The 16,949-nt window shown below is 39.4% G+C and overlaps 1 protein-coding gene across 1 annotated transcript in view; it reads right to left on the bottom strand.

The window, feature by feature from the left end:
• Positions 1–685: 685 nt before the first annotated feature.
• The window catches only part of CDC123 (cell division cycle 123), a 30,434-nt gene continuing 14,170 nt past the window's right edge, over positions 686–16,949 (bottom strand). Inside the window, exons 7-13 of the mRNA XM_068189483.1 lie at positions 16,755–16,803; positions 15,110–15,185; positions 12,088–12,210; positions 8,785–8,813; positions 3,560–3,688; positions 1,625–1,762; positions 686–802 (exon numbers count right to left, since the gene is read on the bottom strand). Of these exons, the coding sequence (XP_068045584.1) occupies positions 776–802; positions 1,625–1,762; positions 3,560–3,688; positions 8,785–8,813; positions 12,088–12,210; positions 15,110–15,185; positions 16,755–16,803 (571 nt within the window). The 3' untranslated portion in view covers positions 686–775. The remainder of the gene's footprint in view (positions 803–1,624; positions 1,763–3,559; positions 3,689–8,784; positions 8,814–12,087; positions 12,211–15,109; positions 15,186–16,754; positions 16,804–16,949) is intronic.

Raw genomic sequence — 16,949 nt, 5'->3', positions numbered from 1 at the left:
ATTATGTAAAGTCACAGATGATGTCTAGAATGTAATCATGTTAAAAAAACAGGTTTCAAGAAAGCTTTACTATGAAAATGAAAATTAAATTTGGTGAAGTTAAATGAATTTTGTTGCTTTAGCGACTGTGAAAACATTACTTTAAATGCATTCAGAATTCCAAATTCCCAATATGTAAAATTTTCAAACTTTAATTTGTTTACTACAGCTATTGCTGTTCTCTGAAATGAAATATTACCCCTTGTAACAAAGAAAAAATCCCTTCTCCATTTATATTTTTTTTTTTTACATAAAGGATGAGAAGTGCTCCCAAAACAAAATCAATTTACAATCTTAAAAGGTTACTACAGATAAAAATGTACATTCCTTTTTCTTTGTGACTACATATTAAGCAAGACTGTACCTAAATTCAGAGAATGCTCCATGCTTTTACTGCACAAGCATTACATGTTGCCATATTTACACAGAGGAGTCCGAAAGCGTAGCTCAGTGGCATCAATCTTCACACTATGAGAAATGGAAAGCAGTCGTTCAGCTGCACTCAGGCTGTTGCTTCTTTGCACCTGGAATCCAGTGAGAACTCACCCTGACCTTTCATGTTTCCCTGAAAAATCTTCCCTACACTTTTGTATAAACCAACAGATGCTGGGGATGAACAGGTCTTTCATTGACTATAAAAAGCAGGTTTTCTTTAAATCAATAGTTTAATAGTTACACTAAATACAGATTTTGCCACATTTCTCGCTTGTAATTCAATGTAATGCTTCTGGGTACCTCAGTCATCCTCTTGCTGATTTCTTTTCTGTCAACAGAACAGGAGAGTTCAGAATGTTAGAACACAGTTATCTCAAGTAAGAGCACCAATAAATCATGACAAGTGTTCCAGATACAATGGATTAGACAGTGACTGCACTTCTAAGTCATTTTTTGGAACGGTAAGAGAGAATTTTTCCAGCAAATGTAACAGAGAAATATCAACCCTCTCTCTCATCCCAAACGATAGGATTGTATTTCCAGTAAAGAACAAGATTTGCCTAGTCCATTAACTCATGGAATATACAAGAACCAGAAAACATCATGGTGGTGGCAAGAGTCAGTGATGCAGATGCAGGTAACCTGCCTTCCCTTCCCTGCCTTACAAAGATATCGTGTTTTCATGTCACTGTGCATTAAAAGAATCAAGAAAGCAGGCTGAAAAAGGAACAACTCTATCATTGTTTTCCTAATAGATTTGTCTTGTAACTTTTAAAGAAAGAAGTTGAAAACATTAAAAGTTAAGAGCATTAGCTCCAGGCATTCAAAAAACACATTTCCATTCATACTACACTGATATTTATATTTCAGTAAGAAAGGAAACAGCTCAGTCTTTCAGTAAGATTTGCCAAATTACATTCATTGCTTTCCATACAAATAAAAATAATTAAGCAAAGTGAGAGCAGTAAAAAGCTTGCCCTTTATCACTTCAGAAGTAATCAACCCAACAGTACATTGTGTGATGGCTTCATACATTGCTTTTTCTGTAATTTTGTACATTTTGTTAGTAACAAAAGCAGAGATCCAGGGACTTTGGTGTTTCCATTTGCCAAAGGTGGAAGGTCAGAGATTTTTTTCTGCTACTTCTTACCAGTTTAAGGAAGTCAATCAATTTGTGAACGTCCTCTCCTGTGGAAAGGTCCACAAAGTCCTTGGGCAGTCGGTAGCTCAGGTAGGGACTGGGCTGGACAGTGACTTTGCTGTTGGTACAACGGAACACTGGATAATCCTTTGGAAAAGGAGATAAGACAAGAACAGTGGACATGAATATGAAATGTTTCTGGGACTCCTCCGTGAGACTGAGTCACGCTGCTAATGAGTTTATTTGGCACTCACTCAACTAAACTTGTGCTTTCTAAAAATTGTAGCTTTCTTATAAAACCTCTGCCCACTTTGGAGCAATTTGAAATGTCAAACATGTTAAACAGTCAAATAATGGCTTTCATTACCTCACTTTAAAGTTTCTACAGTGTATCAGTTATTAATGTATTTAATAAATTCATGCTTATGACAGTGCCGTAATAATGGAGCTGTAAGGAACTTTGGCCAATACTATCTAGATACATATCTGGATAGAGAAAAATCTTTTTGATAGAACCCATAAACTTGTCTTCACAGTTTCCCCGTTTAAACACATTTGCAACTATAACCTTAATGAAATTATAATTTAGGCTTTCCAACCAATTTACTTACTGAAGGAAAAAAAATACCTCTATAAAGGGCCAAAAATATTTCTAAATGCTGAATTGTAGCAACAGGTTTTGGAGAATGATATAATTTTCAGTTCAACACATTGACATGCCATGCAATTGCCAGCTGTACTGCAATAAACAACTTCATTTTAAGAAAGATCAGCAACTTTACACCAGATTATGTGACTGGAAGTCAGATGAAACAGGAAGACAAGTTATTCTGCTTTTCATCCAGGATTGAACTAAAGAAAACTGTGCAAAGCATCTGGCAACAAGAAAAAGAAATCCCAGAATGAAAATTCACGTGTCCCAGAGACAGGTCTAGAACTGGGAGTGTGTTCTAACAAAGGAGACACAGATTTTAGCAGGAGGGTTCATGGAATGTATTTTCATACAGCAACAGCCCCATGGTGAGACAGAGGCAATGGCCTGAAGGACAGCCTGGAGTGGGGTTTCCCTGTCAATGTGTTACGGAAAGGGCCACAGGACTAAAGAAACTCTCAAATGTTCAAATCAGCTCAATGAAGTTTGTTGTTTCAGTGACCTCTAACGCAGTTCAACAGCTAGGAAATAAAGAAAAGCCCACACTGGCCAGCCACCTCTCCTCAGAAAATAACCAAGTGTTTCCCAAGATCCACTAACACACCACTTTCTATCTCCTACCCAGCTATCCAAGGATTTGCTAAGATGTGAGGACTCTGTCTCAAGGTGTAGTGAGAAAAAAAAAGCTGGAAATGTAACAAAAAATGTGGACTATTCCTCCCTTTCTATATTAACAGGGAGTTACTTGTTTTTAGAGAGGAAATGCTGCTTGGAAGAGGGATAGAAAAGCCTTGTTCTGCAAGTCCTGGGAGTTCAACCAGAGGAGAAGGCTTTGCTAAGGGTATTCCAGATGAGGAAGAGACAGAAGTTAAGCTTCTCCTTGTCTCCCCCCAAGCATAAAACTGGAAATGTGGGAAACTGCATGACAGATATCAAGAACCAAGCAGAAATTTAAGTGATTATATAGAAAAATAACAGATTTTAAGAAAAACTGAAAGGAATGCATCAAAACTGTGTAAAAGCAAGTTTCAGGGCATCTTCTTTGCAGTGGGGTCAAAGCTGCAATATGGGTTTGTACTGTTTGAACTGAAAATTCCCTTGCAGGCATCTAAAACTAGCAGGTGATACTTGTTGAGATTAACTATAAGATAGATTCTACTTACAGAGAGCTCACATTTCACAGGAGCTTCATTTACTTCAATGGGATTCGCATCACAATTTGATTGTAACAGCAAAAGAAACAAAAAAAATAAATCCATAAATCCTGTTGGATGTTATTCAGCCTCCCTCACCTGTTCTGTTGCTTCCCCTTCACTCTGGTCTCCTTTCAAGTTTTTTCCAGAGGTGAGTTCTTCCCATGTAAAGAGCAGGGAGTCTGTTACTTCACCAAATGGGTTAAAATCTATTAACCAAATCTTACCCTGCAAAGGAACCACAGACAAATTAAAACAAACCACAGAACTAAAACAAAGCAAAAAAGGAGAAAAAAAGAAAAAATCAAAATACACATATACACAGATTATTGTAGTATGCTTGGTCTTTACATAAAAAGATGTCAAAATTGAAACTACCTGGTCTTAAGCACTTAAAATATTCTAACATCCTTTGCATTATAGAGTTTTGTATCACAGCAAGCTATCATGTATTAATTTAGTTTGATTTTTTTTTTAACAGAAGATCAGACAGAGCTCAAATAAACTGAATTTAGCTCATGCAAGGTGTTTTCAGATGAGCCCACCGAAGTTCTGTCTAATCCCCCAAGATCCCCAGAGAGAATGAACAAGGAATAAGGGAGAGCACTAATCAAAAACCACAAAAAAACCCCAAACCCAAGACAACCAAACCCAAAACATGACCAAACAAACAAAAAAACCCAAACCACCCACATAGGAATTTTGCTTTCCATGAAAAACCACCTCAGCAACACTGCACCATCCAGCAGTCTACAAAAATTGCTGCTCTTGATCTTAGAAGGGACCCTAAAAACAGAGAGCAGGGTCTGCAAAATGTTGGTGGAGCTCATGAAACCTCAAAGATGCTGTACAGATATAGATAAATAAAGACTAACGTAAAGGCATTTTAATATAGCCATTACTAGTAGTCCACACTAGTTTCTACCCCATCTTTAACACATCTGTGTTCCAAACAGTTGTGGTAGGGTGCACAACAACACAACTGCTTTACAACTGAAAAAAGAAAGCAGAGACTAACAAGACCTCTTAGAAGTAACAGACGTGTGGGGGAGGAAGATATAGTCTGTGCTCCTTGAGTCACTTCAAGATACAACCCCCAGCACAGGCCCATCTTCTCTTGCCCAAAGAAGTATCAACTATTCTAATAAAACAAAACATTGTAATAAGTCATATGGAAATATGACGACAGCTGCTACTAAAAATTTGCAAAACCAGTATTACATCTGGGAAAAATCACTTCTATCAAACAGGGAAGGAAACAGTTGCAGTAACATAAGCAGGGCCGAAGAGTTTTATTGTGTTTATTAAAAAGATAACTGCAATTGGAAAACAAACCTGAAGACTGTGTATCTACTAAACATTCAATTTGCTTTCTCCTCTTTTCCTTCATTTCTAAAGGATCTTCTTGCTTTGAAAGATCTTGCCTATCTTGATACGAACAGCAAATACATTCAATTATTTACACTACAGCCATCTGGTTTCTAACACACAAAGATGCTTTTGAAGCGTCAGCAGAGAGTAACATGGAGACTGCCTCCCCCAGCCACGCCACCTGAGCTATCCCACAGGCACTGACACACCGTGGGACTGCAAATGATGGAAACCTGTGAGCAGAAGTGTTCTGGTGCCTCTGTTACCATCACCAGCGAGCTCCTCGTGCAGGTGTGGGGAGTCCCAGCGGAGATGAAACCAGTGGTTATGACTTGCAAGCTGGAGCTGGGCCAGCAGCCCAGCAGGGAGTGTGTGGTTGCACACAGGCTTTCACAGGTGTCTGTCTCAGGGCAGGTCCACGGGGAACAGCTCTCACAGAGCACATTTTAAGACGCCAAAGCACAGAAACAACAGTGCTGAAACCAGACAGCTACAAAAGAAACTACAAACTGGGGGACATAGACCCGAGTGGTTTCTTGTTTGTCCTGGAAGGGTGAGCAAGCCCAGATCTGCATGGCTGAGTTGCAACACCTCTGCACTAATATTGGCACCACCAGAGCAGAGAGCCAAAGGGGCAAGCTCTGCTGTCATTTCCCAGCTCTGCTCCTCCTCAAAAGGCTGTCACAAATTCTCATGATAAGCAATCTTTTACTTTTGCTAATGGGGGTGTCTTGTCAGCTCCAAGGCAGCACGAGCAGGAATCTGTGGGTTTAGATTCATTCTATCACTCTGGAAAAACAAGCTAATGAACCAATTTAATCACAGACAGAAGCAATGGCTGGCAAAGTTCATTCAGCAGTTCAGAGAATCTTTCCTTGCATCAGAAACATTTATACCTAATACTTCCCTATGAAAGGCTTTCACAGAAATTCCTCTTCAGTCCAAATACATCCAGCTCAGCTTTTTCACAGGAACATTAAGATCATTTCTCTAGAGAATAAATGTACCCTGGAAAAAACTGAAATTTGATTTTGAAACTACTGAAAGCAACATGTTTTTTGTGAGCACCCAGCAGTGTTCCTCCACCCCTGCAGACAGCAGTGCAACAGCTGTTTCCTTGAGATGGTCTTAAATCTGCACTGAGCTTTGCTAGCTGCAAATTGATGACAAGTGGCAAAACAAACTAAATATCTCTTTTCAGGGCTCATTAAAAGGAGTGTATATAACCCTGGGTCAGTAACTAAACTGTCTTTTCTTAAGATTAAATTCTCTCTCAAGTCTTACATGCAATGTCATGATTTATATACAGATTCAGATAACTTGCACTGTATATCTAAAAAGCAGTAGTAAGGCTATTTATCTGCTATCTTTTGCCTGCTATTAGTAATCTTTGTCATACAACAGCAGAGAAATGCACAAGCCAGGAAAAAAAAAAAAGTTGTGCATAAGTGGAGGGGAAAAAAATTCCCCTACTTGTACTACATGGTGTTTTCTTCTCATCCTAAAAGAAGGAATCAATAGATTTACCACACCCTGTCAACTTCATGCTTTTTTTTTTGCTAAGGCATTAAGCAGCAGGGCACTGAAAGGAAGTGCTCATGACAAAGCCTGTTGTTTATATGAAGTCAGAGACAGATAAAATGCAAACTTAACTGTTACATCTCCCTAACTCCAGCTGCACCTTCTTGCACAGTGACAACGCTCACAGGGCACAGACACAAGCACTGGTCTGCTCCTTAACAAGAGCTGTGAGCCAGCAGTAGTCCAGAGCCACTCCCTGCATTGCTCTGTCTTACCACAGTGACTTGACTTGAACTTGGTTTGTTGTTCACACCTGGGACACAGCAATGGGCAGACTCTCAGGCTTTTGTGAACTCTCCCCTCCAACTCAGCGAGCAGGACCTGCGCAGCCAACTCCAGACAGTCTCTAAAGCAACTGAAGTGAGCACGGGGAGGAGACTGCTGTCATTTACAATGGTAACAACAACTTGCTTCTCCAAGTTGAATATTTAGAGTTGAAAGGATTTAAAACAAGCAGACAGTGAACATTTCTCTCCTTCTGTAGGTGAGGTTGCTGTGCAACCAGTCTGATGAGGAGCACGGGCTCTGGAAATTAATCATACTCGCAATATTCTTTTGCTGCCTGTAACTCACACACCACGGGAGCGATGAATAACACAGTTGCAAACCACAATAGTATGTGTGAAAGGAGCAGCATCTGACACACAAAGGGCTAGCTGGCAGTTTACAAGACCTGAGGGTAGAAGGCACGGAGAGAAATCTACAAACAGATATATTTTATCTTGACAGATGAAGAAACACTGCTCATTTGAGATACCACAGGCTGAAACCTTCTACTTAAATAATTTCTCTTCATGCCTCAGCAATGAGGCAGAGCACCCAATGGCAGAATCTGGTTCAATGCTCAAGTGCTGCTCCCCATTTTCCCTGACAGCATCCTCACATCTGTCAATCTGAGCCTGGGCAGGTAACTTCAATTACAGCATAGCTGCTCTAGCCCACAGCCTTGTTTTAGGCACCTACATTAAAAGCTGAGCTGAGAAATGGTACAGTCATTGTTTTCCACATGAGACACATTCCTGTTTTGTAAACTATGGCATGATTTACTGTTATACAATTACAAAATAGTTCAGCACCATTCAAAATAAGAATCAGGACTTACTTCCAATACACTCAACTCTAATAAAGAGTTTCTCCAATCAAGCCCTTCAAGCACAATTCATCTGACCAAATATTTCTCCCCATTCACACCAGGAGAACTCAAGGTTACTAACTCTGATACCGGCCCCTTCATAGAATTCTTTAAGTTGGAAAAGTCTTTTAAGATCAAGTCCAACCCTTAGCCCAGCACCTCTGTGTTCACCCCTAAACCACATCCCCAAGCTACACTTACATATCTTTCAAATAGTTGAGGTGGGGATGCTTCTTCCCAACTCCAACCACTATCTGGATGTTGAGGGTTCTGATCTCCTCAACTCTCAGAACCACAGCTGAAGCAGCTTGAAAAGAAAAAACTGGCTTCCATCTGTCACAAACTGGGCACACCACATTCACACCCTCTTTGGACAATTATCCCTTCCTATCTTAGACTTCTAGATACGAACTATTTTCCAATCTCACAAGGATAATCTGAAGAAATATTAAGGATAATTTTGAGTAGGTCAAATGCTGTAGTGGAAAAACAAACATAGGGAAAAAGAAATAAAGCCCAAGGAAATATCTGTCTTAAAAGAAAATGCCCCAAACCTGTTTGTGTGTTTGAAATCTATTTGGATCGTGCCCTTAATGAAAGAGTCATAGAATATGCTGAATTGGAAGGGACCCACAAAGCCACTGAGTCCAGCTCCTGGCCCTGCACAGGACAGCCCCACAAATCCCACCAAGTGCCTGGGAACACCACCCATAAACACATGCTTTAATTTTCGGTCAGCCCTGAACTAGTCAGGCAGTAGGACTTGATGACCCTTGTAGATCCCTTCCAACTGAAATAGTCTATTCTACTCTAAATTACTGCAGCAAGGACACTCATGGCATAACCAAAAATAAGTTGCCTCTTCTAGATTCAAAGAACTGAGAAAATTGCAGTCGAAACCTAAGTTCTGTGCTTTAGAACAGACAACTTCTCTGGAAGATATTAACTAAATAATTACATCACTGGCACAGACATATTTACACCCCTAATCCTATTATTCTCCTGCTGTAGACAGCATTTATCATAGAAAAAGACCTGTGGAACGGAATAACATCAAGTAGGTTTTGCTTGGTGTTTTTTTGTTTGGTTGGGGTTTTTACTTTAGTGGTATTTTTTTGTTTGTTTGGTTGTTTTTTTCCAGAACCACTTCTAGGAAGACAAAGCTATTACTTGCTTGATCTTTGCAGCATTTCAAGTTTTCACAGAAGAAACAATTATATACAACCTATTGTTCACTTACCCTGCTGTCTCTGTACACATCAAAAACAACTGAAAAGGAGAAAAAAATGTTAATTGCAAAAGATATATAATTTCACAGAAGATGTCTAAATCTGAATAGATACTTGTGTACACAGCCCAATCTCCAAAGTCAATATGTCTAATGAACTGCAAGCCAGAATTGGGTATACTTCTAAGAGGGAGCTGAAATGTTTCAAGAACTACTGTTAATGCACTGGGAAATCAGCTGCTGGGTTTTCCATTTAATGCTGGTTTCTTCTGTTGATTTTTCTCCCATGAAGAATATTTGATAAACTCTTAGCCCAGAGAGCTTATCTTTGACATTACTGCTGTTTTGTTTAAAGCAGAACAGAGACATTTCAGGGAAGGATCAAGACTTCATTGTGTTGGACATTGCACAAACATTTAATAAGAGAAGGTTCCTGCTCCACAGACATTAGGATTTCAGCAGCTAACAAGACAAACAAGTTGTAGGAACAAAGGGTTCGGTGGTAGTGAAATGGCCATGTTTGATGTCACCCAGAACAGACACAGCACACCTAATTAATATCAACAAATCCTTCAAACAACCCCCCCTGCCACTCAGTGACTGACTCAAAGCTGCCTTGCCTGGCTCCGCTGTTGTTCCTCCCCTTGGCTTAATTAAATATGACTCTATATATGCAGCTTTCCATCAGCTTCTGTTCTGTATGGTTAAACAAATCTTTGAGCTGTCTTTCTATTGAGCTAAGGAAATCAACAGGGAAGCATTCAGGCATGGCTACATGCAAAAGTTGTATTCGTTTAGCAGGAAGAAAGGAAAAACAAAAAAAAAGATTTAGAAAAGCCTCAGACAAGTGCTATATTGTTACTTCCTTCATTAATAAGGGAGTATTTCAGCTAAGAGATTTCCCAATACATGTGGATAAACTAAACTCAGGATATGACTGCAGAACACTTGAGTCTCAGGAAGCTGCCTGTCAGGAACAGGGATGTTGACTGATCACATCCATGCATGTAAAGCTTAATCTGACATTTCATGTGAAGTTGGCTGGGCTAAGGGCAAACCACAACCCCACAAAGCCAAAGCCAGTCACGTAGCTAGTTTTTACCATGCAGCCTAAAAATCCACACAGCTTTTGCACAAGCAGGGCTGCGTCAATGTCAAAGTCACTCCAGGATTAAGTGCTCTGTTCTCCCAGGAAGACAAGCCCTCGGTGGCTAAGCCAGTCATCAATGCAAGGGGGGTACAGGAACCCCAGGATTTCTTCTCCAGCTGTTCAACTGACCTTAGTGCCTGCACCACATCCTCTCCTTAGTCACAACCAAAAGATATCCCTTGCATCTGAGGGTTTCTATAGTGAGGCCTGTCAGCCTAAAGCAAGCCCATGGCAATCACTGAGGCTAATGGTATTTATTGGGATTCACACAGCTGGAATTCAGACTGATTGCACTCTGGTGACTGGTTCAGGACAGTCACAAACACTGAACAAGTAGAAAACCTGAATTATACACTCTCAGAGCAGGAGTGTACTGTGCCAGTGAGACTGTAGTGAAACTTCACCAGAAACTGCTCTAGACAAAGGGAAAGCCAAAGCTCAGCTCTGCACTATTGACACCTCCAGAGCACTGCTCTTACTGGGCTCTTATCAAAGGTATTTAGAAGGTTCTAACATAATTTAGAAGTATTTATAAAGCATTCACCCATCTGTTATCCTACTGCTCTGACTCTGCAATGCTTCAGCTGCTCTGACTCAAATCTTCCATCTGGAGATGCTACCAGACCAACTGGAAAAAGCAGAGCAAACAGCATCAAAATCCCCAATGAAACAAGAAGTCAGGAAAAAAGCTGTAATACCTCTCCTTTTAAAAGCAAACAAACAAGCAAACCCAGATTTTTATTGTTAACAACACATATGCTACCAGGCAGTGGATCAAAGAAGATGATGGGGGATAAATGCAATGTGGTTAAAAAAAAAAACCACACCCACAAAACCACAGAAAACATTTTCTGCATGGCATTTCTCTGCAGATGGACCAGCATTTAGTGCCTAAGAATAAAAGGTTAACAAACCTTCATCCCAGAAGGTTGCCCTGAAACCTCCTTTTCCCTCAAGGCAACTCAGATGGCACCCTTTACATAAGATGACATTTCAGACCTCTCAGTTCACCAGACAGCCATTTCAGAGCCTAAATCTAGGCATCAATTTCCAAAAATAGTACCCTGAATTCTTATCTATCAGTTGATTACATACCAGCTAAAATTACATTGAAACACAGAGGAAAATTAAAAGGCAGTAATCAGAATGCCAGATCTGTATGACTGATCTTACCTCAAAAGGTAATGGACTTATTAAATTAATGTACTATTCTGCTGGTCTTCTCTAAGCAGCAGTCCATGAGAACTTCTCTGGACTGAAACAGAGCAGCTTTGCAGAGTCAAATTATTAAGAATTTCAATAAAACAGAGACTGGCACTTGAAGGTACCTTTTTCAGTTAGAGAGGACAGATCTATTTGACTGTTCTGGTGTCTCAGTAAAACAATTAATAATGTTAAAAACCTACCTAGAGGTTGACTTTTCAAAGCATCAGACATGACAATAAAACTGCCAAAAATTCTTATGTTTATGGGTTTTTACTAAGCTGAGGTTTGGTCCATGCCAGACCTAATTTAAATTTCTTCATCATGTTTTTCACTACTATTGATCACCCATTACAATGCAACACCATTCAATTCTCCCTAAACCACGTTAGAAAACTATTCCAAATCAAATTTGCAAAGGACTTCACATTTAGAGAACAAGGCAATTTACTTCGACTGATTAGGTGTATCAAATACTGTGGCCTTTATTCAAAGGTTTTGGCACCTAACCTGGTGTGCATTGATATTCTAGAAGAAATCATTAAAACTTCTTGAAAAGAAACTTAAAAATCCTTTATTAAAGGAATACATCAATAATTTAGCAGCAAACATCTGACAACACCTTTATAAAAAAGTATTCTCACTACTGAATGCCTTTTGTCAAGGATCTCCTACCCCACTTTTTTGGCATAAAAATTATTTTCAAGTATACGGGGGAAAAGCTTTTTTAGAAAGTTATTATGCCTTCTGAAGGGGTCTTTCATTCATTTCTTGTATTTTCTTGGAAAGCTCCAGCCTATTCCTTCAGGGTTTTTTTGTTGCCAATGTAATGCCAAACTTTGCTGCTCAACGTGCTGTAGCCACAAGAGCTTTCAGACCCTCCCAAGCTAAAGAGAATCAAGCCCTGTGAAAGCAAGAGCAATGAAGAGATGTATACCCACAGATACCCTTCAGATACTTACAGTCTTCATCCAAGAATTTATATTGTATGTGTTTCTTGAAAAACTCCTGTATGGACCTACATATCTCCTCGTGTTGCTTAGAGATATGATCGTAGTACTGGGTGTAGTCCCTCTGTGATATACCTGTCGATAATTTCAGGAAATTATAATTATAAAGAGCTCTAGACATGCAAAAAACCCAACCAGGAAAAAAAGAAAAAAGCAGTTATCAGACACAGAAGATGGGGTTTTCCCAAGTTTCTACCATTTTTAGTGACTTACTGTTTGGCTTTATTCTGCTATAGTTAAAGTACTTCAATAAGGAATCTCTTCCTTGAACAGCTCTGTCCAGAATTTTGTGAACCTCATTTTATATGTACACACTTTGACTATTTTAAAGTGAATTTCAGGAGGTAACTTTGCCTGTGTTTTAGTCTCCAGCTCCCACCTTTTACTTTCAGTTTTACTCCCTTTGGTTACTCTGGTCAAAAACCTTGTTCTGCACATCACACACGTATGGACCACAATTTGGAACCATGAAATGCCACGGGTGGAGGCTAAGCTTGCACATTAGCAAAGATGATCCTTGGACACCACAGCTTCTCATTTAACTGATTTTTTAAAGTGTGGAATAACATGTGCCTGTTTGATAAGGCATTACAGGTGAATCCCTAAGTCCCCAAATGAGTGGGATGGCATGCAGGCCAGTACCTTAGTGCTCCCATTTGCTCCCTCAAGGGTTTTCTTGCCAATGTAGACAAACCATCCCTCCTACAAGTTCTTAATTTCATACATTTGTCTACAAGACACTAGTTTAAAATGACATCAACAGGATTATACACTTGCCTGCATCTTGAGTGACAAGAGTTCTTATACAGGATATGTGTTACATAAAACATTGCAATACCCTGCTTGACTAATGTCAAATCCAAGACCTGCCCCATCACTGCAGAATGAGTAATTCAAGCTATTTACATACAAAAAGAGACAGAATTCCCCAAGGAAGATGTATCAGTGACCTCACATTTTGCTGTTTTAACCATATACAAAACACAGTTTTACTGCAAGACAATGTTGACTAGCGACAAAGATGTGCTCTTTTTTAAAGAAGTTCATATAAAATGTTTGTGATGTTAGTGGAACTTTGAATTTTTAATATCTCTGCAAAGCTTAACTTGAGTCTAAAAAACAAAAACCAAAAGATGATGGCATCTAAGGGGATGCAGATGTGTAACTGGAAAATCATTCACTATACTGCAAGTATCATTCCTTAGTTTGACTGACAGGCTTATTAATTTTAAGAGTATGGGAACATATTGTGAAAAATCTTGGAACTATCTTCAGAAATGCAGCTGGAGTGCTAGCTAAAAAAAAAAAAAAATCTCATACTGGCAGATATACTAGGTCTCAAAACCTGGCCATGAAATGTACAGAGTGCTTAATTAGCCAGTGTAAAAATGCTTTGTATCTCTGGCAGTTATGGTGTTCCAGCATCACAAAGCAGGACAGGATTCAGCTCTCCTCCCTTCAAAAAGCTCTGTCAGGAGCCATTAAGCAATATAGACTTAATGGGAAATCTCTGCTATTAGGAAGATAAACTCTGTTACAGAGAGCTGTAATACACTTGCAACTGGCATAAATGGAGAGAAAATGGGAAGATGAGCATAGGAACACCAGAAGGAACAGCCAAATAAAAGGGCTTAGGAGAATGGCGTGTGTTGACTCCACCTGCATTAGCACAGCTCAAATATCTGTGTGCAGCTCCATAGGAAACCCAAATCAGGAAATGAAGAACAAGGAGTGCGCTCCTAAAGGTTCACAGAGGTGGGACTGGGTGGAGCAACAAATTGCTGACAGCTCCCAACAGGTACAAAAAGGCACAGCCAAAACAAGCTCACACTCACCATGCTAAGACAGGAGAAACAGTGAGAAGTACATAGCCAATACCCCTGGCTTTCCTTATCATCACAAGGAACCCTGGACAGACCACTTGTGGATATGGAGCTTGGTGCTTGTGAATATGTAGGCATGAGAGAGGCAAAGTCAGCAAAACAAAAAAAAAAAAAAAAAAAAAAAATCACCTTCTTTCCTGTAGTCTTTATTTGCTCCATCACTGCTATAACACTTCCTTGTTAGAACAGTTTAGGCAGAATGATTCAACCTTGTTCAGAACAAATGTGCACTAATCCTGAGATACTTGAGTTTCTGCTCATCTCTAAATGTTTCATGGTAGACCACACCAAAATCAAACTTCAGAGTAGTAATTAGCCTGAAATTAAAGCCCTCAATTCAAGCACCTGTATATTGCACTGGGTATCTCATTTCCTGCTATACTCCACAGAGAATAGTCAACACAACCAGAGGCCTAAAACTGAGCTAAATTTACCCTAAATTACCCTAAATTTACCCTACTCAGCTGCCTACAACACATGCTCTAGCACAAACTGCCTGTTCTCCAGCTGCCAGAGGTCTCCCACTGCACCCACCAGGTCTGTGCATGCTGTGGACAGATACCCTGGCTCTTCAGTGCCACTTGAAACATTTCACATTTAGGATTCTACACCTGAGTAACAGAACAACAGGCTCTAACTAAGCTACACTGAATTTAATATGAACTCAAGACACCTCCTGCACCTGTGGAGATGTTCTGAACTCCCCAACTTTCTGCATATAACATCCACATGGGGTCATGTATTTGCAGCACAACACACAACTGCCTCTGTACTCATTCTGCACGCTGGAGACGATGCAATTTCCTCCTGAATATAAAAGACTCTTTCTTTGGGTGAAGTTTCTGAATTAACAATTAAATTAAGACTATTCCCACTGTAATGGCAAGCATGCTGAGCTGTCAGGCTTTCAAATACACTGGAAAGTGAGATGTGGTAAACCACATTTTAAATTACAGAAAGAATAAGCCATTAATTTCAGAAATGAGGTGTGAAAAGAAAGAAGAACTTTCTTCAGACTTAGCTCTCATTCAAGGAATCAGAGAAACTCCTCAAAACTTCATCCAAAAATTTTGTTTTTAAAAATGCCTTACCTAAAAGCTTGTTTTCCTTGACAAAACACCTGAATTCTGCACCAGGGATTAGTTCACACCATTTGCGAAGAACAAGCTGTGGAGGAAAAACAAATGACAAAGCACTGTTTCAGAAAAGTAATAGCATCCTTTTGCCAACAGGTCTTCCTTTTAGAGCTGTAATGATCACCACCAATACTAGAAAACAAAACAATCTTAAATCTGCAGTTCACATAATCATCTTTGAAAATATTTCAAAACAATTAGATTTAATATTAATTTCAGAGAATCACAGAATGCTTTCAGTTGGACGGCATCTCTAAAGACCATATAGTCTAAACTAGCTTAAAGCAAAAAGGTTTAGACTGGACGTAAGAAACCATGAGGACTGTCAAGCATTGGAAGAGCTCCCTCACAGAGGTTTTCAAGACAGATTTTATAAAATGCCAAGCGACACAAGATGATCTCATTCCTTACCCAGCTTTGAGCATGAGGATGGACTAGACAGCCCCTGAGGTCCCTTCCCACCTTAATTTTATGCTCTTCCACTTTGTACAGTATTTGTAACTGTGAAATCATTTATGAAACAACTTCCAAGTTACATTAATGATAAAGCATGGAAAATAAAAACCCTGCTGTACAACATAACAAATCTGTCATGGAATTGGCAGAAAGTTGCTCTCTAGTCAAAGGAGCTGATGAGCAGAATTAAATTTATCCAAATCAACCTCTATTCTGGTACACACCCAAGCAGAATTCTGTGACGCCTTTGAAGGCGCAAACCAGTTAAAATAAGGACACAGGACAGAAATAGAAAGCAAACTATTATAGTCAATAGGACAGACTGCCTGGGAATTAAAGCATCTTTCTGGCACTTTCTCAAGTTTCTGTATTTCCTAAGCTGAAATATTCTGAAGGTTTGAAGTTTTTGAAGGCCCCAGTTACTGCTACTGGATGGTGGAGACTCCAAAACCCTTTAAACTGCAGCAGAAAGCTTCAGTAACCAGAGATGACATTCCTAACTATGGTGTTAACATTAAACAGTTTGTTCCAACTTCTAGATGTCCTGTGTCTTTAAAGCACACTTGATAGTGCTTTAAAATAAAACAAAGTTCATTCACTTTCGAAAAGCCCTTTAAGCCCACAGCATGATGACAAATGTTATATTTACATCAAAACTATTATTAGAGAGATGACTAGATGTTACCATAAGAGCAGTAGCTCCACATTAACAGTTTAAAGCATCTCTAGTTGAACATTTTGATCTGGTAACAAACATAGGAAACAAGATGCGACAGACCAGTTCAGGATGTCCCCAGCCACTGCAGCAAGCCTCACCCTTGGTAATCTCAGTGTGATGTTCACAAGCAGCTCACCATCAAGAATATATTTATTTGAGCTACTGAACTTGTCCTTCCTGTCACAAACTGACAGACATGAGAGGTTATTGCAAGGAAGCTTCTCAAGTATGCACTTTAGCCCACCTGATCTGCAATTAAATGAACTTCTTATGACCTGCAGCACTGAACCAGACTTCCCTTCATATTGAAAGCAACATGAATAAAACAAACATAACACATTTAATGGACAAAAACCCAGTCACAAATGTCACCCAGCCTGTGAGCAATTCTTTTAAATTACTTGGAAATCATGTAAGGAGTCCTACCTCATAGTTCAAGGAAGGATCAGGGGAATCATCAGTACAGTGAATAAATCTGGAAAGGTAAGGCACAGGCTTCAAAATCTGCTTTACATGTAGGATTTTAGCCATAGTGAGAAAAATAACCCCAAAATGTGAAACATAAGAAGTACTGTTAAATTATTTCTTTCCAGTATGTACAAAGCAAGTAAATGCAACACA

This window comes from Anomalospiza imberbis, chromosome 5 (assembly GCF_031753505.1).
Source record: "Anomalospiza imberbis isolate Cuckoo-Finch-1a 21T00152 chromosome 5, ASM3175350v1, whole genome shotgun sequence".
NCBI classification, from domain to species: domain Eukaryota; kingdom Metazoa; phylum Chordata; class Aves; order Passeriformes; family Viduidae; genus Anomalospiza; species Anomalospiza imberbis.
Note: the sequence above shows the minus strand (reverse complement) of the source record. Positions and strands in the feature narration are given on the sequence as shown.